Source organism: Mus caroli, unplaced genomic scaffold (genome assembly GCF_978045245.1).
Source record: "Mus caroli unplaced genomic scaffold, Mus_caroli_1 scaffold_1, whole genome shotgun sequence".
Taxonomy (NCBI): domain Eukaryota; kingdom Metazoa; phylum Chordata; class Mammalia; order Rodentia; family Muridae; genus Mus; species Mus caroli.
Genome location: NW_028227256.1, coordinates 86,060,470 through 86,086,631, shown reverse-complemented (window position 1 = coordinate 86,086,631; position 26,162 = coordinate 86,060,470). Strand labels below are relative to the sequence as shown.

The 26,162-nt window shown below is 51.4% G+C and overlaps 1 protein-coding gene across 16 annotated transcripts in view; it reads right to left on the bottom strand.

The window, feature by feature from the left end:
• Window positions 1-26,162, bottom strand: part of Agap1 (ArfGAP with GTPase domain, ankyrin repeat and PH domain 1) — a 435,924-nt gene that overhangs the window by 309,476 nt on the left and 100,286 nt on the right. For 7 of the 16 annotated variants that reach the window (XM_085839321.1, XM_029480700.2, XM_085839334.1 and 4 more), the window contains exon 1: window positions 1,051-2,465. The exons of 7 other annotated variants lie outside the window; for them this stretch is intronic. In XM_085839321.1, the coding sequence (XP_085695447.1) occupies window positions 1,051-1,957 (907 nt within the window). In that variant the 5' untranslated portion in view covers window positions 1,958-2,465. Of the gene's footprint in view, window positions 1-1,050; window positions 2,467-26,162 lie in introns of those variants that run through there. 2 more of the 16 variants (XM_085839329.1, XM_085839323.1) reach the window with 1 other exon arrangement.

Sequence of the window (26,162 nt, the reverse complement as noted above, 5' to 3'; positions counted from 1 at the left end):
CTGGGAGAACTCTTTCCAGAATGGCTGGAGCCAGCTGAGATTTGCTGAGGAATGGCTACACTCCAACGCTGCTTTTCTACCTCCGTAGCCAGCAGCAGCAGCTTTTTGTAATTAGACACATGATTAAGGAATCTCCCTAGTGAAATGCCCACTCCCCTTCCCACACAGTAGGTGTAACAATTACTCCACCCATGCCCAGTCTTTTCCCTCCAGGTGATCTACAGAACCCATTTCCATCCACACTTTGTGGCTTCAGGAGGCTTCTGCCTCCGGCCCCCCAATGTTATCTATCTGATGTCTAATTTATTGTTTTCAGTATCTCCACAAGGCCCCAGTAGGCATGTGAGAAAGAGACCCCTGAGATTTCAGGGTGGGCTGCAGGACTGTCACTTCTAAGCTTTCACCACCAGTTCTGGCTTGCTTTCCCAATGGCATGTGGGGGTAGAGGAGCCTGGATACCTGTCATTCATTCTCACCAGTAATGAGCTGACTCTACCGAAAGCTCTATAGGTAGGACCGGCCAAATCAGCCATCGCAGCACTTACAGATGGTGGAACCAACAGCCTGCCCCCACGTCCAGGAAAGGGGACAAGGATCGACTCAAAAGGAATCCAGGCTCCTCTTGGTCAGCCAGGAGCTGCACCTGCATTGTACTATCCAGGACCAAAGCTGCTATACCCACTCCACCCTCACCCCCAGTCTAGGCAGAGGCAGGCTCTAGCTCCATACTTCTAATGGAGAGGGCTGAACCAGCACCAGCTGGAGGCAGCAATTGGCCAGGTAATCTTACCCTAGTCAAGCTAAGGCCAGGTGGCAGGCCCAGAACTGCTAAAGCACATAAAACGGAGAGACAGCATTCAGTAGTACCCAGGCTGCTGCACTGAGCAGCAGGCTAGTTCACACTCTCGCGACCACTGGCCGGCTGGACACCGGGAAAAGCAGGTGCCCGCGCTGTTCCCGGGCCTCAAAGTGCTCACACACCGCAGTCGGCTGGAGCGCAGACCCAGCCCCCACCGCTCCTGCCCAGGAGTCCCCGGCTGGGCTGCCCACCTCTGCGCGGGGACCCCTCGATGCTCTCGGCGCTGGACGAGTGCGTGTCGGCCGGGGCCCGCCGCAGGCTGAAGTAACCGCGAGAGCGCAGGGCGCCGCTGCGGGGTGAGGGCCCGCCGTCCCTGCGCGCGAAGATGCCACTGAAGAAACGCAGCAGTCGGTGCTCCGAGGCGGCCCCAGGGCCGGCAGCCGCGGCCCGCGCGCGCTCCAGCCGCTGCAGGTCGCTGTTGTCCAGCGTGCGGTTCTTGCTCTTGCTGCGCTCCCAGCGCTCCAGGTCTGAGAGTGCATCGTTCTTGCTGAGCACCTCGCCCACATCCAAGGTGTTGCGCTTCTCTGTCGCCGGCTGCGCCCCGGCCACCGGCTCCGGGACCACGTCCGCCTCGACCTCGTCGTCCGGCGCCCAAGCCAGGCTTCCAGAGCTGCTGTGGCGCCTCCCGCCGCTCAGCGCAGGGCTCCGCGGCGCCTCGGGCTCGCTCCAGTGCCTAAAGCTGAGGCTCCGCCGCAGGGGCGCGGCCCGAGCCTCCTCCCCGTCAGGACTGCTGGGCGCCTCAGCCGTGGGGCTCCCCATCAGGTCCGCGGGCTCCGCGCCGCGTGAGCACGGCCGTAGCCGCCCGAGCTCCAGCTGCCCGGTGCTGCGTGTGCGAAAGGCGCGGAAGTCCCAGGCGCGCGGCCCGATCTCAGGATCCTCAGCCGCCGCCTCCTCGGCCTCCTCCTCCAGCCGCCCAGGCGCCTCCGGGGAGCGCGCGGGCCGGGGCCACCGAGTAGGACGCGGAGCCGGAGCGGCCAGCTGCTCCTTCCTGACCATGGTCACCGAGATGCGGTAGACGGTCTTCCTGGGGGGCGTCCCGCGCGACATCGCGTCTGCGGGCAAAGACGCGGGTTCGCCGCTGCTGTCCAGCAGGTACATGTCCCCAGGGGCCGCGGCCGCCGCGCCGCCCTCCGAGGCCGGGCTGCATCCAGCGCCGCCGACCGCCGGGACGCGCGCCTCGGGCGCAGAGCTGGCCAGGTGCAGAGCCCGGGCGGGCAGGGAGCGGCGCCCACGCCCCCCGCGCGCAGCGAGGCCCGCGCTCAAGCTGCGGGAACAGCGCCCCTGGAGTCCGCCCGTCCGCGTGCCACGCGGCCCGACTGCCGGGGTCCGCGCCCGGGGAGCCGAGCCATGGGGGGCCGGGCGGGCGCTCAGGCACGGAACCCGCCTCGCCGGCAGGTGCGGCCTGGGTACGCAGGGCCCGCGGCGGGCGGCAGCGCCCGCGGCTTCATTGTCTAGTGCACCGGGCCCAAGCTCATCCCAGGGCCTTTTTCTGCACAGCTCGGCGGTCCGGCAGCCTCCGCCTCTCCCGAGGCTCCGCGGCGCGCGAGTAGCTGCGCCGGCCGCGGTCGGTCGAGGGGCGGGCGGGCGGCGGTTTAAAATGGAAATGCGCGCCGGGGCGGGGCGGGGCGGGCGGAGGCCGACGTGCGGAGACTGCGGGCCGCGCGCCCAGCGGGGCCTGCGGGTCCCGGGAGCGCGGAGGCGGCGGCGAGCGCGGCGGAGGGCAGGTCCAAGCGCTGGGATGGATCTCCCACGCGGAGCGGATCAGCTCCTAGCAGTAAACCTATACTACACTCTCCAGGACCTGCTGCAAGGTCATCTGAGGCCTCAACTATCCGTGAAGCTTAGAAAATGAAACTCAAAGGACCTGCTGGGAAAGCACCCCCACGAGGCTGGGACAGGAGGATGGTTGAATTTAAAGCTAGTTTGATCTTACACGTCCAGTTATCCCAGCCCACCCACCCACAAGGAAGATACCAGATCTCAACAAATAATAAAGATTTCTATACCTAAGTTTAAAAAAATAAAAAGAAAGAAAATAATAAAGATTTCTTTGGAACCTGTAACTTCTAACAGTTAACTCCTCGAAAACAAGAGGATCTCGAGAGATGGCTCAGCAACTAAGAGCACTGTGTTCCTACAACCCAGGTAGGGATTCACAACCAGCTCCAACTCCAGTTTCAGACGTTCTGATGCCCCCTTGTGACCTCCAAATGTGCCTGTATGTTCTCTTGGTACACTGTACATACATATAATAAAAAATAATTTTATAAGAAAGATCACACAAAATCAGTCAGTCCCTGACGCCAGTGGTCTCTAAGGTAATTTATATGGTGTTTTCCAAAATATAAATCTGCTACCTGAGCAGCAGGCTTAGAAGCAGGAAGAGCAACTTGCCAGTCTCCACCAGTAAGATGGCGATAATGGCTCCCTAACTTAGATTAGCACTCTTGAGGCAACTGGAACCTCACCATGGAACCTCATTTGGGGGGAGGGGTCAGGCACACTCACCATGAATATTTAAAAGTTGCATTTCCCTTCACTCCAGCTCACCTCCCCAAGTGTTCATCCCCACCCCCATGGGATACAGGATTTATATACAGACATCAAGCCAGACCGTCAGACTATCTTCAGACCACAGATGTGCTGTCTTCCAGTTTACAGGTCCAAGAAGAAAGTGCATTATATACAGGGCCCACTCAGATGCTGATAGGGTCTCCTCTTGGCCTACAAAGGCCAGGGGACCCTGGAGGCTACACATAGGCAAGGTACAGGTGGCTGGGAAGGTCAGGCATTTCTAAGGTCTCTTTCTAGTTCATCACCACAAAACGTAGGAGGTGTCAGTTGTGTTCATGTCAGTTGAGTAAGGATGAATGAATGAGTCAGGTCTCCCGGAAGAACTGAAGTCTACGTCACCTAGATTTTAATGGCAAACTATTAGAAACGATTCTACGTGACTCCTTATTACCTGTGTGTGGGCAAGCACATGTTGGGGTAGGAGTATATGGGGGAGGTGCATATGCGTGTGCAGACCCCCAGGTCAGTATCCTTCTTCTCAGCAACTCCTCGTTTCATATGTTAAGGCAGGGTATCCCACTGGAACAAAGAACTTGATCTCCCAATCTCTGTCTCCTCAGTACTGGGATTATAGGTGGGGTACCACATCCAGCTGATGTTTAAGTGGGTCCTGGGAGTCCAAAGTCCTGCCCTGATGTTTGTCAAGTACTTCTCCCACTCAGTCATCTTTCCAACCTGTATTTCATTTTCTAAGATTTCAAAATATAGCTAGCCACCACCAGTGACGTCTACCTCAACTACAAGATCCCTACCATCAGTTATGGGCAAGGTAGACCTTCTGTTTGAAACTCTTAGTCTCTACAATAGTCCTTCAGACAGGCCATTCAAAGGTCAAGGCCATGACATCCTCTGTTTCAATAAAGTAGCTCTCTGGTAAAACTCAAGAGCCACCAGCTATTCTAAAGGCATGAAGCCAGGCATGAAGCGTGTTAAAATGTCTAACCTCTATTCAGTTAGGAAGATGCTGAGGCTCAGGCTGTGAGTCCCCCAGGACTGACTGCACAGCTCCTGGGTGAGAATGGAACTTAGTCAGACTCTCAGTGCCCCGGTCTGCATTCACGTCTTTTGTTTCAACAGCTTCATTGGCAACAAAGAGCAGAAAAGTGTGACCAGTACTGGCCTAGGCACCATTAAAAATTAAAATTCCTGGTATAACCAAGAAGTATTAACATATTTTCGTTGTTTTTCTATGGACTTATTTATTCATAAAGAGACTGTGTGTGTGAGAGGGCGTGTGTTATACTACATACAAAAGGACAAGACAGGGTTCTCTTGACTCGAGGAATTCACAAACTTATAAAAATGATGTTTGTAATTTTAGGACTGAAAGAAACGGTGGAGGGAAGTCTCAGAGTGGCAACAGTAGCCAACATGCCACTCATCTAATAAATCAATGCCACCAGGACCTGGCCACAACCTAGCCTTACAGCAGTACAGTGGCTCGAAAATTCCAGGTCCCCAGATCTTCAAGATGAGATATGGGAGCTGCCCACAGGAAAGAGAGGGCCGCAACCCTGGGGTCACTGGAGCTGGAGACTAACTCTCAGTGTGTATGAACAAGGCTTCTGGGAAATGCCACCATGAACCTTAATAGCATTTAGTGCATAGTAAAGAAAGGGAGACACATGTCCCCTTATTACCTGAAGCATACTTCACAAAATGAGAGAGTGTGTGTGTGTGGGGGGGGGGGGATTTGGAATTCCTTTACAGCTTTACAGCAGTGGTCTTCAACCTGTGGGCCACTACACCTTTGGAGAGCAAATGACCCTTTAACAGGGGTCGCCTGAGACCATCAGAAAACACAGATGTTTACATTATGGCTCACAACAGCTGCAAAAATACAGTTATGAAGTAGCAACAAAATAGTTTTAAGGTTGAGACTCTGTATTAAAGGGTCTCAGCATTAGGCAGGTTGATAACCGCTGCCGTTATTCTTTCTTGGTATGGAATCCATCCCAGGTTTTGTGCATTACCCTACAAGGATGCAAGCTGCAGAGTAGAAGAATCCATTCCATCCACCTCAGATGACACACAGTCTCCCAGGGAGACTCAGTGCACCCAGCCAGCCAAGCTGCTGAGCTCCCTCTCTGCACTCTAAGCAGGAGGAAGCAGGAGCCCCACACGCCAGTCCTAAACACCCCCTGAAGGCCTACATGTTCCTGCCATAGCGTGTGGCCTCTCCCCACAGCCCTGGAGACTTGGGCTCTCCCAGTCTCAGAAGACACAGGATCCTGAGCCTGTCACTCCAAAACCTAAATCCCCTGCACAAAGCCAGACCTGCCTCTGCTGAAAGAAAATGCTTCACAAGGCTTGCTGAGTGCTCCTGGACTATTTTGTTGGGTGTCCTTAAATGGATACTACCAGACCCCATCTTGGATTTCCCACACATACCATATAGCATATCACCATTTTAGAACACACACACAGTGTGTGTCCTTGATCTCTTTGCTCCATCCTTCAATAGCACATGGGCATGGCTTGGGCACTGCAGGGATACAATTGTCTGAATAAGAAAAGTCTAGCGGGTCCAAATAGCCCTCCTGATCCCCTAACTCCTCACCTTGGCAGCTGGCCACCCACCTCAGCCCTAAGCTTTCAGAAGCCTTAGGCCTACGTCCAGTGCCATTTCTAGCAGGTCATCAGTTATGCCTCCTTCATGAACAATAGATTTTTCAAGTACTGGTTAGAGCCTATAAGCCTTATTTAGAGGAACCTCTTTGCAAGTCAGCAGAGGAATCGCCTGATTCACAGGCCAACTTTCCAAAAAACACAATTTGATAGCTAGTAATCAGGGTCACAGTCTTTTAGATGCTTGTCTGCTGGCAGCAGACATCACAACGTATGGTCCTTCCCTGGGCACAGATGCCCAGAGCCACAGAGAACTTCTCGCTGGGCTTTGGGAGCTAGCTTCTGGTAGCTGGCTGCCTGACAGGGTGATGCTGTATGTCATCTTCAGATCTTCTCAGCATGAGTCTCCATCCCATCAGGACGGCTGTTTCAGAGGACTTCTGATTTGAGATTTGTGTTCTGTGTACTGTCCCAGCCTTGGATGATGCAGTCTGTGGGGACCCCAGCTTTCATATTTTATAAGCTGAAGGTTTGCAAATAGAATCATGTCAGGCCTGTTATCCCAGAGACTCGAGAGGTTAAGATAGGAGGGACTGCTAACTTGAGACATTTGTGGGCCACAGAAGAAGTTCAAGTTCCTCTAGGTAACTGAACAAGACCCTGTCTCAAAACAAAAATACAGTGATAGGGTTTTGGCTCATTAATGGAACGTCTGCTGTCTAAGCAGGTGCAAGGCCCTGGGTTCAGTACCCATATCCAGCTCCCCCAAAGATACTGGGAGAAATGTGAATGAAGAGCTGCTAAGCCTGATGGCTGAGTCAAGAGGGGAGTGTATACTCCTCTTCAGGGCAGGGGCATGCTGACTAAGCAGGAGGCAGGACCATAGGTCCTCTGAGCACCGACCGTCATGCTGCCTGTGCCCTGCCCGTGCCGTTCCTCAGCAGCCACAAAAGTCAAGGCTGTCAACAGGCCAGAGACTGTGTGTGGCCAGACACCTGCCGGCAGTGTGCTTCTGTAAGCATTTCCATTGTGACTGGAGGTTCCTGGCTGTCACCTCAGTGACCATGTTACCACATTTTAGACACTAACAAGGAAGGAAGTCTGGTCAGGGAAACTTACCAAAACCAAATTTGGCTTGACTCCAGGACAAAGGGCTGCCCTCCACCTCCTGTTAGAAAGCAGCACTGACAGGATCAACGGATAACGGTCCCCCAATGTGAAAGGAAAGCACAAGGAGTCTTAGTGCCCTGGTACTATAGAGTATAGTCTAGCTCAGTCCCAGGGAGTCCTTGATGTCAGGTAAGCTCCACAGGAGGTGATACACACCCTGCATGATGCAGTGGCCAGGACATGTGTCCTCCAGCTGCAGAAGGCTGAGCCACCAAGCAAGGGAGACCTGTCAGTCCTGCTAGGTGCTGACTGACTTCCAACAAGAGACCAACTGTTCACCTGCTGCTAGTGGTGTCTGTATATGGAGCTGGCCTGAGTACCAGTAAGGCTCGCAGGAAGGAGAGGAGGAACCTGCAGGGCAGAAGGTCAGAGAAGTAGGAAGCTGTTTGCTAAACGGAAGCAAGTGCCAAGGGCTGAGAGCAGGAAGTGAACAGTGCCCAAAGTACATGGCAGGGTGATGGTGAGAGAAAGAGGTTCCAGGCAAGGCCCCCTCATTGCTGTGACATTCTGCAGGACAGCCTGTTGTTACAGAGCCTCCTTACAGGCAGCAGGCCTGTCCTCCTCCCACTTGATCCCAGTAATATCCTTCCTGACTATATCAGTAAACATGTCTCTAAGTGTTGGCAAATGACCCGAGGACAAGACTGCCATGGGTGGAGCGCATCTGCTCCAAAGATGCAAATTCTAAACTGAGCAGAAACTAAAGGTGCCTCCCAGCCACACCTTCCCACCTCTACGTGGATGAACAGTAGCCAGCATCTCTAACTGGGCTTCCCACCTCTGCATGGGTCACCCAGCGGCTCTAGCTGGGCTTTCTGTGAGAGAGACTGCCTTCTTTCCAGGAATCAGCCATAAAACAAGGCAGCAATAGTGAGACGCAGGTCATCAGATCACCCATCATCCTGTGACGATAGACAGGTCATCTACCAATACTGAATGAACAAGTCTTGTGGCCATGAATAAAATGTTGGGAGCAATTTTGTAGATGTTTACAGCTAGGCAACAATACACTCATTTCATCTACAAATGCCCCAAGTTAGGTGTACAGGGGTCAGGAAAAGACCAGCACTGTGATGGTTTATATATGCTCAGCCCAGGGAGTGGCACCATTAGAAGGTGTGGCCCTGCTGGGGTAGGTGTATCACTGTGGGTGAGGCCTGGAAGCCAGTATTCTGCTAGCAGCCTTCAGATGAAGATGTAGAACTCTCAGCTCCTCCTGCACCATGCCTACCTGGATGCTGCCATGCTCCTGCCTTGATGCTAATGGATTGGACCTCTGACCTGTAAGCCAGCCCCAATTAAATGTTGTCCTTATAAGAGTTGCCTTGGTCATGGTGTCTGCACACAGCAGTAAAACCCTAAGACAAGCACTGACCGGCTTCTCCAGAGCCTCGGGATCCTACACTGTCACTGCCCACAGAGATACCATCCTAACAGAAGCTAACAGAGCCTTCTGCAGAAGGGCCAGGGAGGGACCCAAACCCAGTCACAGCTTTTCAACACAGCCTGGAACGACCGAGGACAGTCCCAAACCCAGCTAAAACCGTATCTCCACCTACATGGACCAGCGAGAGGCTGTGGTTTTCTAGCATGCTCTGCAGAGCATCCACTGTGAATCGCTTCACTACCACACATGGAAATGTTCTATGTGAAGAAGACTTAAGACATTAAGTCAGATCTATGAGCCATCACTTTACAGAAATGAATTCAAGCAACACTTAGCACAGCAGCTCCCACTTAGAGTGACTCCCCAAGGACTCTACATGGCCACAACCACAGCGTGCGGAAGGATTCCCACCCCATCTTCCCTCCCTCCAACCTTCCACACATCAGCAGTGTGCATGCAGCCAAGGAAAAGAAATAAGAGGCATCAACAAACGGGACACACCCCTCACTGGCTGCGAAGTATGTCCTAGTGTCACAGAAACTCTTTCCCTAGAGGGCTGGGAACATCTACCCTTTCTTCAGAGCATCGAAGACAAGCCAAAGTAATGGCCCAATTCAGCCTGGAGGACTAATGAGTTGGTCAGGCTTTCTCAGCGTGGATCACAAGTTGCTCACAGGAGGGCAGCTAACCCCAATACAGCTGCCCAGCAGAACGTCTTGCCCCAGCATGGGGCATGCCTTCCCAACAGAGGCAGAGTCAGGTCTCCTTCCTGCTGGCCTTTCACAGTCTATAAACTCCAGTACCTGCAGAGACCCCAAGACCACATGCAAGTACAACAGGATTACACAGGACTAGCTTAAAGCACAGGACAGAGTGACTGAGATTCGGTGAGGATCCTCTAGGAAGGACCATCAAGAGTTAAAGAGGCCTGATCTTGAGAGTCACCTGCATGTAGCAGTGGCAGCTAGGCAGAGAGGAGGGCACTACTCAGTAGATGTTAGTAGAAAGCCAAGAAAGGAATCCTTGGCCCACCCCATCTTCCTACACCGAAAGGTTTAACAGGTTTTCCTAGCACTTACATGAAGATTGAAGTGAAGGCCCCAAATGATGCCCTGAGTCTGCACAAGTCCTGAGGAGCACATTTTGACAGTGACCACATCCGCATCCCAGGCTGGGCTCTCCCAGAGGGCTACTTGGCATTCTATGACCAGAGGTTTCAAGAGAGGATCCATTCTCTCTGTCTAAATGTCATGCCCTTCCTCCCTCCCTGCCACTGTCAACCAGTGGGTCATTTCAGTGGTCCTCAGGCACCAAGGACAAGCAAACCCCGGCAGCAGACAGCAACCACTTCCCCTGGCAGTTACAGGGGAGTAACTGCCTTGTTCCTGAGCTCCTTAGGAGAGAAGGACAAGTCACCATATCAATGGCTGGCACTAACAGAAAAGAAAACATCATGGCTTCTTACCTACCTGCCTCACACCTGCCTCCAGGGGCCTTATGCAGACATCAAGCTAAGCTTCAACAGTTCAGGGGGTGGGGCTGAGGTGCAGCCAGGAACCCAGCCTTGCTCCAACCACTGTACTTCCTCACCATGCTCTAACAACCAGCTCCCTGGGACTCCTTCCAAACTCAGCACCAGCTCCAAACTCTTCCTCAAAGGAAGGCAAACTGAAGAATGGTGAGCTGAAGAGCAGTGGTCACCAATTTGGGGCATCCAGGACTTGTAATGGTCCTCCCACCAACACTGCATGCTGTGTCAGGAGTGATGTTAAAGATGGAGAACTGTCAGCCCACACAAAGGCAAAAGTTCCAGGATCTGGAAACAGACACTCTGACATAGGAATCCTGAGACACTGCTGCATGCTTGACAGCAAGGAACACACAAAGCAGGGACTAACTCCATACCCCTGGGCCTCTTATCCCTCCCTCAAGACCAGTCCACCCCAAAGGCAACCATCACACCTGCCCGCCCCCTCGTGTTCCCGCCACTCCAGGACTCCTCCCCTAAACCACACAGGTGGCATACCTAGAGCTGACTCCAGCTGTAGTCTAAGCTTTCTCCTCTCTATCCAGCAAAGAACCGAGGACATCACAGTCCACAGCAGACACTTCCCTACCTGCCCCTTGTGACTCTTAAGATGTCATGCCTGGTCATGGCCCTAAGAAGACCCTTTGAGACCCCAATTCAGATATGGCTTCTGGACCTGCACAGACATCACCTGGGAACATGTCCCTCCCTATCCTCATCCCTAAGAGGAACACTCTAGGACACATGCAGCAACATCAAGAGGTGTCACCAACCTCTCCTGTAACGATAACAAGATCTAGGCCCTCACTACAGCCCCAGACAGCCCTATCCCACTCCAATGTTTCAAGCTGCCTGCCCCCTCGTACTATGAGGTTGAGTCAAACATTTGAGTTGGCAGGTGATCCTGTGTTGTTCATTATAGTCACCTAGAAGGAACCTTCCTCCACCTGCAGGCCTTCCAGACAGCACCCATCTCCTGAACTCTAGTCAGAACTACTTCCTTCCCCTCTGGGGATTTCCCATCCCCTCACCCATCCCACACAAAAGGATGTCCAAGCCAAGCATCCTTCCAGCCTCCTCCACACCTACACTCAGCTCCCTCTCCAGAGATGGTCCTCAGCCCTGATAGCACGGTTTCACGGTGCAATTCTGCTCAGTAACCATGTCTTGCCTGCGGAGTAAAATGCACACTCCTCAAGTGGCACCAAGCTTGACACCTTTAGCCACCCTGCAGAACTCTGTGGCAGGGGCTAGGTTCCATGACTTGAATGACACAGACCCCTGGGACCCACGCAAGGGAGCCCTGAGCCTGTGAAAACATGACAGAGCTATGACAATCAGACAGACAAGCATGATCCAGTGTGTGAGGTGTTGACCCAGTGTTTACTGCAAGGCTGCCCCCACCTCCAACTGGCAACACCTTCATCCCCTGCCCCCACCTCCCACTGGCACACCTTCATCTCCTTTCTCAACCCTAACCACATCATTTGCACTCATCCCATGACACCTGTTAGAACCAGCAAGATGGAGCCTAATATGTTTTTTGGGTTTTTGTTGCCCCCCCCCCCCCGCCGCCTTGGCCATGCCCTCCCTGAAGAATAGACATGCTTCCCTGTATCTTCCCTAGGAACTTAACCTCAAGTCTCAGGGACAGCAGCTTCCCCCTCCCCACCACTAGTTTCCTGACAAGTCCTACTGGCTGGAGGTGGAGGGTGGGGGGTGGAGGGGTGTTCAGAATCACCTCTGCAGGGTAGCAGTCAGCCCTGCCCCACTCATATGGCAAGCCAGATCAGCTGACTTGAACTGCACCCCCATGGTGCCCCTTTTTGGACCCCTCTCCCACACAGAAGTTTACCTCCAGCAGTTAGGAACAGACACAGGGAACGACAGATGGTGAGTCACTTCTTCCCTGACCACAAAAATCCTGAGTGCAGCTGACCCTGGGTGGCCGCCCTCTGTGATAGCCTGTTCCTCCCTCAGTGGAAACCATGAAAACATATTTACTGTGTGTCCTGGGGGGAAGGGCTGCTCCAAATGTGACTGCCCATGGTCCAGGCCTTGCTTCATTTCAGGGAATAGGGTACTAGGCATAAGAGTGGGGTGCAGAGGCTTTTGGTAGCCCTTGATGTTCAGTACCTAGTTGGGTGCAGGAGAGGAACCATGGCATGCCCAATGCTGGCATCCCTAGGACTGGAAGTAGCCAGAGAAAAAGAGGCGGAATGGCCTGGGGCTGCTTCAAAAGAGACTGGCAACAGCTTTGCAGCCAGGGCTGGTGTCGGGACCTGAGTTCCCCAGCACCCAGCTCTGCATGCATTCTCAGTCACTGCTGTCACAGCAGGGGCTGTGATGGCTGGATATATAGGGGTCCCATCCTGGCTCCCAGAGAAAGGGGACCTTACCTGCTGCTCCCCTCTCTGTCAAAGGACTTCCAGAGAAGCAACAGTCATCATAGGGAATTTCAGAGCTAGGGAGAGGTGGCAGACAGATAGCAGAATATTCCCCTGGGGCTTTTCTCCAAAAGACTCTGAAAAACTTGGAGTTTATACCCAGGGGGAGCAGGCGCTTAATGCAGCGTTGCTGTGTAGCAGTGTGATGCACACACTGCACCCAGGAAAGCAAGCTTCTAAGACCCTCTGTTCCTCTGGGACTTTGCAGCATTCCTAGGCTGCTACCAAACACCAACACACGCAGGTCATCTCAGGGTTCACAACAGTGCCAGCCCACCTGGCCTCCACTCCTTCCAGCCTAGCTGAGGACTGACCTAAGGAGGTAGCAGCACGTAGCTCTTTCCCGTGAGGAGTACAAAACTGATCTGATTCAAATAAGGTGCAAGAAAAGATAACAGAGACCCCCCCCCAGGCCCCAAACACTATGCCATGTAGATCTTAGCAAAACATCTCATCTCTGGAGATCACTGCCGATCCCACGGTCATCACAGTTCCCAGCTCTCCCCCTTCTCTCGGCAGCCAAGGTCCTGTTAAGGCTCACCTTGCCCCCCCCTGATGCCAGGCCAGGATATGAGGGCATTCAAGGGCATGTATGGCTACTTTTATTACTATTTTATGAATAGATAAAAGTCACAGGTTCTAACTGTGCCTGGATCCCACGGGAGACATAAAAACTCGCTGAGGCCAAGCCGCCCATGGGAAACATCTATTTGCTGGGCTACCCTGCCCCACAGCAAAATCCAAGATGTTCCAATTCCGTACTTAAGAGGATGTACTGAGTGTAACATGGCTGTGTCTCTACAACACTTACCAGAACTTGTGGTATCTCAATCATTATTTTGTTATGCTGTAACTTTTAAGGAAATAGCCACAAGGAAAAGGGGCTACACATGCTTGTTACAGCTGAGATTTTGTTACCAATATGTCTGGCCAGTGGTCAGCTGAAGCTGATGCAGAATCCACTGAGGGGCTGTGATTCATTCTGCTTGCCTAAGTGGAAGCAGGAAGAAAGAGGAAGAAGGAGATGGTGGAGGGGGAGGAATGGAGAGAGAGGAAGGGAAGCAGCATGGGAGAGAGGCTGCAGAACAAGCAAGCAGAAACAGTAACTGCGGAGAAACATGGAAGCCAGAAAGGCTGGGGGGCCAGAGCTGAGGAGGGAGAAGGAGAGCAGAGTTAGGACAGGCCCCGAGATCTCACCCCAACCCTCTGCCCTACTGAGCTCCTGGAGTGGAGCCAGCCAGGCTCTGGGCCACCCCCTTGTTGACTGCCTTGTTTGCCTGAACCCCATGCCTTACCCGTACCCCATGGCTGTCATGCCATACACTGTCATGGTATCTGCTGCCCTGCCTACCCTACCTACCCCAGGCCAGCCACTGTGGAGCTCAGGGCTTTACTGGGCTGGGCTCCACCATTCATCCTCCCAGGCTCCACCTCCAGCCTGGAAGGCAACAAGGCAGCAAGGTCTCCCATTGCCAAACTTCCCTTCCCTAAATCGGAAACACTCACTTATAAAGCCATAAATTCTTTCCCATGGAGGCATCCCAGATATAATTAGAGCCCTCCCCAGGTCTGGGCACCAGAGGAATTGCTTGTTCCCCTGAAGACATACAGACCCTTGCAGGAGCCAGAGGCAGCCACTCTCTTACTTCTGCTAGTGGAAATAGTAGTCCTTCACTATCAGAGAAAGATGCTCACGTTCTGCAGGTAGGAAAGGAACGTGCAAAGAAAAGACTTTCTTAAATATGGAGCTGTTCAACATTTTAATGGCCCCAGCTAGAGCCACCCTGTGTTAGCTAAGGCTGCCGCCATGTAGTTCCACAGCCTGGGGGCTTCAATGACAGGTGAAAGATTTTCATGGCTCTATAGAGTGGAGAACAAGACCAAGATGTAGGCAGAATCAGGGTAATCCTTAGTGGATGCTGGAGGCCACCTGTGTCAAATGACCCCCTTCACCCCCATGTTGCATATCCTCCCCTGCATGTCTGTCATGTTCTGATTTCCTTAGGACCATCAGCCCTATTGGACAAAGGTCCCTGTGTTGACCACCTTGATAAAGTCTCTAACTACGGTCACGTTCTGAGGGACTGGGCGCTAGGACAACAGCCCACAGCTTTCACCATCTCTGTCACAGCTATTTTTCTTGTTACAAAACAACTGGCGGAAATACCTTAAGTTTTGTTAAGGTTTATTGGGGCTCAAAGTCTAGGCATACCAGACCATCATGGCAGTAAAGCAGGACGCAGCTAGTCACACAACTGTAGTTCTTCATTTTTGTTCAATCTGGGACCTCAACATATGGAATGGCACTATCCACATGTAAGGTGAATCTTCCCACACCAATTAGTCCATCTAGAAATCACTCACAGACATGCCAAAACCCTCCCAGCTGATCCCAGACCCTGGCAAGCTGGCAATGCCAACCACACCTTCATAATGTCTGAATAATACTAAGGCTCTTTTCTCAGTAGTAAACTCAGGACAACAGCAGCATAAACAGGGCCCAGTGTGCAGTCGGTGCCTGTACTACCAGCAACTTGCAACTGCAGGTCACCTAAGGATGGCAGGGAAACCTCTGGCCTCTCAGGATGAAGCCCCACCTCTCCAGCAATGCCAACTATAGACACTGTGTGCGAGGCTTCATTCCCTTGCTGTGCCCTTTTGGCTGTGATGAACTCATGCAAATCCAGTGTGAGGCTGGGAACCAAACACAAGCACACTGGGCCTGCCCTGCACAGCAGCTGCACCTTCCTGGATCCAGGTATCTGCCCCTACTAGGGCATGAGGAACCAAGACAGATGGTGGCAATATTCACTCCCTACATGTGGCCTCATTAGCCGGCAGTAGCAGACGCAGCCCTGGAGGCATCAGAATGGAGTATGCAGGCTGCAGGAAAGGACAGCCCTAGGAGCCTTGCAGGGAAAGAGCTATGGTCTGCCTTCTCCGGACACAGCATTCCCTTGGCTTTCACGGTTGAGCTACATTGCCAAGATAGTTATTTAGTTAGAAGCACCAAAGCTCTAATCACAGCCTGCAGCAGCAACATGCCCCACCCCCTTTATAAATCCCTATAGCAAAACCAGGTTCTTACTCCAACATCAATCACTCCAGGGCACTCATAACAGCACCACAGGCTGTGCATGCACACACTCAGGGGATAGGGGGAGAGGCTGAGAAGGGGGAGACAGAGACACAGATACACAGAGAGAAGGAGAAAGACAGACACACACACACACCCAAAGGCCTTAGAGGTCCCCACTGAACACACGTGTGCAAGTGAATCCTGCTCTGTGAAATGTGTTAAAAATGCATGCCTGGCACAAGCACTTCCTTCCTCAGCAGATAAGAGACCCTGCTCCAAGGCACCCCGCAGAGCAGCACACTGAGCCAAGGCCCTGCCCCTGCCTGACTCACAGGCAGCCCTGCCAGAGAAGGCCTGTGCCGGGTTTTAATTGATGAGATGAGAGCACTCAACACAGCTCAGATAACTCAGCCTTCACTCTGGGAAATGGGGACAGCAAGGGCAACACTGAACACAGACGGGGAAAGGCCCCCATGCAAGTAAGCACCGGCCACTGAGCTTGACTTTCAAAGATGTTGCTGAATCCCACTGATCTTGAAGTCACCTATAACCAAAGCCGGGGCCTCCCTTTTGAGTCTGCCTGTATCATCTTCACCTGCTCAATCTGGTGCCACACAAGCACAGCGTCCCAGGCGCTGACCTCCCAATGGAATAAAATGCTTTAAAGAACAAAAGCGGGAGCCACAGCCTGCCTGTCTTCCGGCACCTGTATACCCCAGTAAGTCCTGCTCTCAGTTCCAAGATGAATTAAATTTCAAAGCATACATCTGCTTTTAAATCTACGCTGACCTTGTGCTTCTAGATGAACACACAACTCAAAGCGGGGAGGAGGACTGCTCTGGGTACAGCCGTAATTAATATTCTTTCTTCATGGAAGACATTTGTTTGAAATGATAGGATCCCATCAGAAAGTCATTTTCTTTCCAAGTTCACTGGGCTTCCTATATGAATGTGAATCACAGTGACGGAGTCAAACTGAACTGAGCCCACACTGTTTGTTCCGTGTAGTGTTTGACTTTGGCCTAGACACAGCTGGAAGAAACAACTCAGAGATCCCAATAGACTATTTCGGATATTTGTATTCTAATTTGCAAATAATTTGCCTATGTCAAAATAAAGCAGAGATCCTAGGCGGAGGGAGAGCTTTCTGATCAAATTATAATCAAGGGATGATGTGTGGGAAGAAAGAGGAGTAGTCTTCAAGTTCCTGTGGGCTCCATTAGAATGCCTGTCAACACACGGGCAGCTGGGGGCACCGCTGACTACTAATAACTACTAGTATCTAGTTCATGTCACTTCAGATGTGTCACCATCCTGGGGTCACTCATCTGCAGCATACCCACACGGGGATCTCCAAGGATGACCCTCACCTTGTCTGACCTGCCTCTTCACTTGAGTGTCTGTGTGAGGGCAGCGGCGTGCCTATGATGGTCTCTCCTGTCACGGTGCCATCTATGGTGGTCATGACAAAGGAGCTAAGGAGAGGACTCCCATATGGCACTAAATATAGAGCTGTAAACAGAGCCCCCTCACCCCTGCCTTTCTTCCCCCTGCTAAACCTATGCTGAAGTGAACATCCAACAGACTGTTGTGAGGCCTGGAATTTACCCCAGGTAAGGTATACTAATGGCTACATTTTTTTGTTGTTTGTTTTATGTTTTGAGACAGAGTAGCCAAGGATGACCTTGAATTTCCGGGCTCCTTCTTCCAGCTCCGCAGGCATGTACCATAACGCTCAGCTTTATGCTGCGCTGGGGAGCAACCCAGGGCTCTGTGCGCATTAAGCAAGCACTCTGTTGAGCTATACCCCAGCCCTAACAAAAGCTATTTTTAATTTTAAAACTTGGATGCAAACTGGCTTTTCAACAATTGTGTTTATGCTCTGAGCAAAAACACAAAATAGCTTTTTTTTTAAGTATGGTTACATCTATCTCTGTGGTTTGTTCAAGCCAACCATTTTTAAATCTATATTGAAAAGTCTCCCTATACTTAACCCATCAATGGAGGGCAGGCGGGGTAGATCTGAAGACAGCAGGTGCCAGGCCATGAATGCACCTACCTTTTCATTCCAGAGTCACAGGGTTTGTGTGCTCTCAGCAATGGGTACCCCTTCCTTCTCATGGAAGGCAAACCTTTTGGAGGGCTAGTAATGCATCCATAGTCAGAGAGATTAAAAAATATGGCTGCCCACTCCCACCCACCCAGCACTCTGCTGAGCAGTGTGAGCACCATTGCTGACCATTTCTACGCTTCTGTTAAACTCTAGACACACAAGTTCTCTTCCCATAAATTTTGGGGTTGACACCCCTCACGGCAGCAGTTTTGCCATCGTAACAGAAACAGCACTGTCACCCCAGTGACAAGTAAGTAACCTGCTTAGGCTGCTATTCATGGAGGCTGACAGACTAACCAAGCACAAAGACTGCCCAGAGGAAACAGGAAGGCTGTGGGTGAGATGAGGGACCAAATGGCCAGGGTGGTACTCCCTGGTAAATATGGAAGTCAGGGCCCCACCGCAGGCAACAGGAGCCAGCTGGGCTGCATCTAAAGAGACATCATGCTTTTGATCAAGCTGAGGGACTGTCAATTAACTGACTGCAGATGATACTATCTATGTCATCCAGAAGGCTGGCCTGCCAGACACCTTGCAGGTATCTTGTAAAATGAAAATAAGCTGACCCCCGACTTCACTGTTATTTATAGCTACGAACCTTTGGTCTTCCTGTCCCCTTCAGGCAACCATTAGGAAACCCTTCAGCTTGACCGACCTGTCTATCCCTCCAGGTGGGTTCATGTCCACTTGTACACCAAGCCCAGGGAGCAATCAGTGGGAATCAACATACCGTCATAGTAAAACCCGAAAACTTTCCATTTCAGTGAACAACCCAGGGGTCAAATCCTGTGAGTCTTTTCTGTAATCCCATTTCTAAACCTGGGAGGGGTAGGCAGGCCCCACATGAAGGCTGCTTCTGATATGAGCCCACCCCTCACCCATGCTACAACCACAGGCCTGGACACTCTTAGTTTTCACATCTCTTTTCTTTTTTTTTCTTTTTTTCTTTCTTTTTTTTTCCCCTTGAGACAGGGTTTCTCTGTGTAGCCCTGGCTGTCCTGGAACTTACTCTGTAGACCAGGCTGGCCTTGAACTCAGAAATCCACCTGCCTCGGCCTTCTAGGTGTGTGCATTTCTAATCTTGGTTTCTTCTTATATCACCAAGAGCATCTGAGATGTGTTTGTACTGTGTTTGTCCGTTTGCCTGTGAGGATTTTTGTGTCTGCTCGGTCTGTTTGAACTCTCTAGGCACCAGTGACTGATATCTGTCTAGACTGCCATCTCAGAGGCATTCTCTTTAAACTTCTCTAAGTAGAGATCTAAGACACAGCATAGGGACTTGAAGACTATGTTTGGTTGTTGTGCATTCAGGAAGCGCAGCTTTCTCAATGGTCTCAGAGCCACTCCTATGTGTCATCACCCAAGAGTCACTTCCCATCTCTTCCACCAGACTCCTCTGCTGCCTATAAAAGTGTCTTTATCCCTGCAGCCTGTACTGATGCCAGCCTCCACCTCTCTTCTTTCTTAAAGCCAACAGCACCTGGCATTTACTCTCAGGAAGTCTCCTATCCATGTACTGACCGAGTCAGGGTGAGATGGCTGCAGCCCCCGCCCTCACTTCTGCAGCATGCCCTGGCTCTGCCCAGGACACTGTCCGTAAACACATTCTTCTGCACCTTCACTCACTTCAAGCTCAGCTCAGGTTTCTAATCTAGAAAACCACACTTTTCCTATTCAGAAAATTAGTACTTATTTTCTTTCTTTTTCTTCTTTTTTTTCCCCCTGTGCCCAATGTGCCAAGGAACCCTGAACAGAGCAGGAAGGAGGAGAGTATGTGAGTTTATAAGACCCCAGGCCTTGAAAGCACTCAGGCCACAGTGAGAGCCCCTGCCCAGAGCCAATGGAGAACATGTTCAACTAACAGATGCAGATGCCTCGGGAGAAAGGAGTGGGTGGAGGGACAGCAAACCCAGCTGGCTGCTTACCAGCAAAGGGCTACCTTGCAATATCCTTAGGTATGCCCTTGTGCAGTGAGTTCTTACTTTAGCCTTCTCAGTCCAAAGACCACCCTGGAATCAAAAGCTCATTTCTTTGCTAGATGTGATGGCTCAAGCCAACACTCTGTAGGATAAGCCAGGAGATGTGTTGTGAATTCAAGGTCAGCCTGGGCTATATAGAGAACCACTGTGAATTCAAGGTCAGCTTGGGCTACACAACAAATACCAGGCCAACCAGGGCTTTCTCAAAAAAGAAAACCCAAGTATCTCTCTGATGACCCAGTGCAGCTACACAGTTTCATTTACTGAAATCTGTCCCTTGCAAGTCCTGTAACCCAAGCTGGACAGTAAAAGGCCACTCTTTTTAAGTACGAGGCATTCCTCCATTGAAAAAGAGGAGGTATCCCTGCCTGTGTGCAGGGACTGATAGAGTCCACCTATACTTATCATGATATCATGTTCTAGGTACTTTGATTAGGGAATGCCAGCAAGCCTGAAAAGACCATGTGCAGACTAGACTCTGTAGGGAAGTCTGAGGGTTAGTGTCCCCTGTGAAGCCTGGTGAAGGGAAGAGGTAGGTACTGTCAGTTCCAAGGCCCTGAACAACATTAGGACAAAGAATAACCCGAGAATTTCTCCGGCAGGTCAGAACAATTAGGAAGCAGTCAGATGGGCCAACCTGAACCAGATGTGCAGGAGACAGGACAGACACCTTCACTTTCAGTGTACCCTCTCCCATAGTAAGAGTCACAGATAGCTCCCTGCAGGTCACAGTGAGTGGCTTTCGGGAGGTTTAATGAGGATGGCAGTGGTGGTGGACAAGATACAAAATTGGAATCAGGTATGCTGACCTCACCCACACCTGGTCCCCATACTCCTTTGCTCACTGTCTGCAGAGAGGGCAAAGAATAGACTGAACGGCAAACTCAGCCTGCGGGGGGGAGGGCAATGCTGGTTACGATTTAATAAGAGCAGAAATGGGAGGAGTGCCAGGCTCTTCCCAAATCCCCATATACTAGGCCAGGCTTGAGCCTAGATAACAAAACAACTGCATGGTTGTTTTGAGAGCAGAGAGCTTGGTACCCCACTGCAGGCTCTGGGTTCCCGCCTCCACGTGGCACTTTTAAAAAAGAAGCTTTCAGAATAGGGTGCTACATGGCTGATGACTGTGGAATCAGGCCTGATACAACCTGAGTTTGCTTCTTGGAAGCCATGTAAAAAAAATCCAAATGCTGTGACACACACCTGTAACACAATGAGAAGGAAGCGGGGATGGGAGAACCACCCAGAAGGTCACGGGCCGAGTGTCCCGCAGCATGAAGCCTGGTAGAAGCAGAAGAGACCTGCTCACAGAAGAGACCTGACCACTGAAAGTTGTTCTCTGACGTGTGTGTACGTACATGTGTGTGCATGGGTTACTGCAAGCTTGCTCTCGCTCTCTCTCTCTCTCTCTCTCTGTCTCACACACACACACACACACACACACAAATATAACTTTTTAAGGCTGAGATGAAGACTAGGAAGATTTGCTGTGTATGGACACCTAAAGCTCAACTCTGAGCAGCAGAAGCTCATAGGCCTCCACAATCCTATCCTGGACTAAAGACCTCCAAAGGGCAAGTTCAAAGGGACTATGGGATCTGAGACCTTGCTCACATCACTTGGGGACCCTCAGGTAAAAGGCTCAGCAGATCATTTGAATACCTTAATGGTGGAAAGTGCCTAATTACCAGCTGATAATTACACAAGCCATTTACATACAGTTGTGATCAAACTCTTCACCTTGAAAGCCACCACCTGTCCCACTGTTGCTAAGAAGTACTTACTAACGGAACCCTTGCATGTTCCTGACAATGAATTTCCTCTTGTCATAGCCATCTTGGAGGCTAGCCTGTGGCTTTTATGAACACCTTAGCTCTCTCGTTTCAGGTCTAAAGGTGATCCTGTCGGCTGCTCCAGTCCAACTCTGACCAAAAGTGGAGAGAGCAGAATGAGTACACAGGAAAGCTAGCTGCACGGCACAGGAGAGGCCACTCCTGTCACTCGTCAGACTCCAGCCATGGCCCAGCTTGTGGGAATGCCCACCTTCCAAACGAAAGAGCAAGACCTGACCAGCAAGGAGCGGCTGAGCTGCATCTGACTGCAGTAATACAGTTATTCCCCAGGCACACTTAAGAGTCACTGTGTCAACCACCTGCATCTTGGGCTTTGGCAACAAGGCCTGCATGGCAAAATATCTTGCAGTAGGATGTACTCGGGCTGGGGGTGAAACCACTTTGCCCTGGACTGTGCTCAGGTTGTAAGAGCTTCTAGCTACAGGTACTGACTATGTTCATCTTGGGAAGAGCTCCTGGTGGTGTAACCCCACCCCCGTGCCCTCAATCCAGAGTCTACAGCCTCTTGCCACCACTTCAGGTCACAGCAGTGAAGGGACAGCATAGGATTCTGAAGTACTCTCCCCACACATGAAGCTTCAGGTGAGAGCATCACTCAGGACGTAGAAACATTCACACTGCAGTGAAGAGGCCACCTTCCTGGGAACACCTGACAGCATGGGAGCAGGAACCCCTCTGTTCTCTCACCACCTTCACTTGGACTAAGGTTACCTTTGTAGGCAACTCCCAATCAGTTGTGTCAGACCTCCTTTTATTTTCGGTATGATTAATCATTTTTCTATTTTCATTCCATGCTGCCTTAAGACAAGACAGAGTCTGAGGCTAGGGTCTGCTGCTAATGCTGCCCTACTACACACTTTTGTGAAATCTGTGACAGAAGCAAAGGGAACCGGGATTTCTAATGTTCAGATAGAGGGGACACAGCCAGAAAGAAATACAGTACAAAGAGACAGATGTGAGCACACATCTTTGATTCCAATAACGAACTCTCTAAGTGGACTGCTTATTCTGAGCAGATGATGATGATGATGATGATGATGATCTGCTAGGGGATAAACTGGGTGCACCCAGGGTTTCAGGGCGTAGACTCCTTGAATACACTTGTGCAAGCACCAGGGTAAACATCGGGCATAGACTCTCAGAGAAGTCCCCACAGACAGCCATGCATCCGCAAACCCCTCACAGAGGAGGCTGTATAGGCATTGAGCTCTCTCCCTCCTATTATCTATCAGGAAGAGATGCAACTGTTCTTCCAGACTCATCCCATCCAGCCTCCAGCCTCCAGCCTCCAGCCTCCAGCCTCCAGCCTCCAGCCTCCAGCCTCCAGCCTCCAGCCTCCAGCCTCCAGCCAGTATTTCCCTTGCAGCACCTGTGGCAGCAGCAGCTTCTGGAATCAGTCATCTGCAGGGTTGGTGCGTGGTTCCCATCAGTCTCTCTACAGAGCATGGAGCTGTTTGGCAGTGCAGTGGCCCACCTCAAAAGGCATGGCCAGGGAGCCACCTTCTCACTCCAGACCTTCTCTGCAACAAAGCCGATGAATATAAGCCGCACACATCCTGGCCTCTGCCCTCTGCTTCCTTTCATTGGATAACCTGTTTTTCTTCAGAGGATGATGATCAGAAGACAGAGCAGATCCAAATGTGTGTGTGAACTCAGATACCAGGGACTTTATTAAGAGACCGCACAGTGGAAAGGTGAGACGTTTTACTAGGCATGTTTCCGACCCCCACTCTGAGAAAAGCAACAGGATTACACTCAGGTGGCTCTGCAAGATGACCTTAGCTCATAGGGCCTTTGTGAGGGGGCCAGTATTCCCAGTGACTTTCCTGGTGAGCTGCTTGGAGTCTCACTTGGCAACAACACACAGTGGCAGCCATTCTTTTGCTATCACATCGTGAGTCTTCTCTACTTTCCTCGCGCTCCATAAAGGCACTGTAACTCTCCTTGACAAACCAGCTGTAGCTCAGTGATAAAGCCCGAGCTTAGCATCCACAGCGCCCTGGGTTCAGTCCCTAATAACAACCAAAACCACACATGGGACAGGGACACCTGGCTTTAGGGTATGTGTTGTCTGTCTGTCTGTCTGTCTGTCCCTGGAAACTGTAATAACCCTGTAGTCATGGCCACTTGCCCTTCAGTTGTCTCTGCTTTAGTGGAGAGGCCTTCTTTATAAGGTTGGATCCCACTGTATTCTCTGCATTCTTCTGGGAAATTTCTGCACAGCTGATCCTTATCCTGAGTATCTATCCCTCCTCCACAGAGCTTCACCAGGTTCCCCACTGCGTCTTGTCCAAAAGAAGCCAGAGTCAAGGCCACAAGAGATGAAGCCAAGCCCAGCAAGCAGTTTAGGGTCTTCCTGGTGTTTGTAAAGCTAGACCATCTTACCCCCAGACAGCCAAGGCTCTCCTGGAGAGCTGCATGCAGGGACACACACACACACAAACACACACACACACACACACACACAGAGTGCTTCCCTTCTGGATGCAGGCCATGGCTGTGCTCATCTATGAGACAAAGCCCTCTGCTGCTGGTGCAATTTCTGGGACCACAAAGAAAAGGGAGGAAGCGGCCAGACACCAACTGACCACACCAGGTTGGTGTGGAGGGCTGAGCCGGCTACCTTCCAGAGTAGGTGTGCCTGTGGGCAGCTGGCCCACTGTAGATGCCTGTGGACAGCTAGCCCTGAGAACAAATGGGGGCAAGAAAGATCAGACTAGGACCCACTGTCCCTTGGTGGGGCTCTACCAAGCCAAGTACCAAACAAACCCTTATCTAGGGCCTGCTGCTGCTGCTGCTGCTGCTGAAAACCTGTCCTGGACCTGCTAAAGCAGTCCTTCTGGGCAGACGCCTCACCATGTCCCTAAAGCCAAGCCTGTTGGTGTCACACCCTGAAGTGCCGAAGGACAGGGTAGAGGGCAGAAGACCTTGGGATTCTTTGTACATCCTTCCAAAGGGAAGGTATCAGACTTATGCAAGATATCAGCAAGACACACAGGACAAATCCCTAAAGCCAGGCAGGCTGTGTGTTTTGAGTGAGCGGGCAGCCTTTGACGATCCTCTGTGAAAGCACACGCACAGTCCTGAACCCAGGAACTACTACTGCTGATACTTTGTACTGTGTAAAAACACAGATGTAGGGAGGCATCAACAGAAATGGGCAGCCTGCACAATGCAGTGCAGAGGCTAAGGGCATGGGGACAGGCGAGTGGCGGGACACCTGTTACAAGGGTCAAATAATCATTGCCAGGACAAACATGGCATTAAAACATGAACAGCAATTTCCAAAAAGCACTCAATGTTGATCCACATGGGGAAAAATAAAGCTGGCAGGGAGAGAATAACACGTAAGGTTAACTATTGGAAATTAGACTGGAGTCAGCTCAGAATCACAGTGACACACAGCAATAGGGTATCTCTGAGAAAGTGTGCCCCCCCCCCCAAGTTGAGGAGGTGCTGTCCCTGTAAGTACTCCAAAGACAAAGTAAAGTTTTAGAGAAAGACAGAAGCCTGGGGCCAGGAAAACAGCTGGCAGACACAGGCAGGCTGACATACACTGCCCTGAACTTCCAACTTTTTGACATTTACCAAAGTGCAGCTTGAGTTATTCCCAGGAATGCTAGGAAGGCATTCTACCCAAAAGGGGGGTGGGGTGGGTGGAGACATTCATTTTCTAACCCCATGCGTCCCCAAAACACACTCATGACACACTAAAAACAGGAATTCCACATTATGGGAGACTACATATACTTCTGCTCAGATCTGTGCCCCGGAAATTGTAAAATGTAGAGTGTCTTGTCCAATATTCTAAACTCTCATGGTATATCTCTTCAGAGAATGTGCAGATGTGTGTGTCTGTCAGCAGATGGTAGGTAGAGCAGGTACTTCAGATGGCCTATGAAAGACCTCCAATCTTAACCAGAATTACATTTCTGAAGGAAAAAAAAAGACTCCTGCAGGCAATGTGGGTGGCAGGTCTGCAGAAGCAGCATCTGATGTTACGAACTGGAGAACATGGAGTGACGCTCACCTCACCCAACCTAAGCAGGCTGGGGACAGGGGTCCTAATCCAAACCTAAGGCCAAAGGGCTTGTCTGCCACTCGGCTTCGGAATTTGCTCCAGGACACTGTTAACAAGACTGTAGGAGAATAAGAAGGTGGCAGGTAACAAGGGCAGATAAATAGAGAAGAGAAGAGAGGCCAGTCTGTCTGTCCCACACATGTCCCTCCTGCAGTTCCTCCCAACTAGACGATTTAATTACAGACTCAGCTTTACACGCTGCCCTGTGGTAAACAACCAGGAAAGGCAACTCTGTCCTACTCTCTAATTAAACCAACCCTGTGGTGGGGGAGAAGATGGCGTTCTGAATTTTAGGGTTTCCTTGTTCCTCAGTTCTGAGTTGGGAGTCTAGGAACTAGGGGGGGGAGGTAGAGTTCAGTCCTTTTCAGGGACAGTCCTTCCATGTCCAGTGAGAAGCTGGACCCCTGAGGTGAGGTCGGGTGTGTGGAACGACACCATCCCTCCTGGCCTGGAGCCATTACGACCATCGCTGATCATTGTCTTCTGACTGTGGTAGAGCCTAAGGTGTAGGGAGCTGGGTCAGT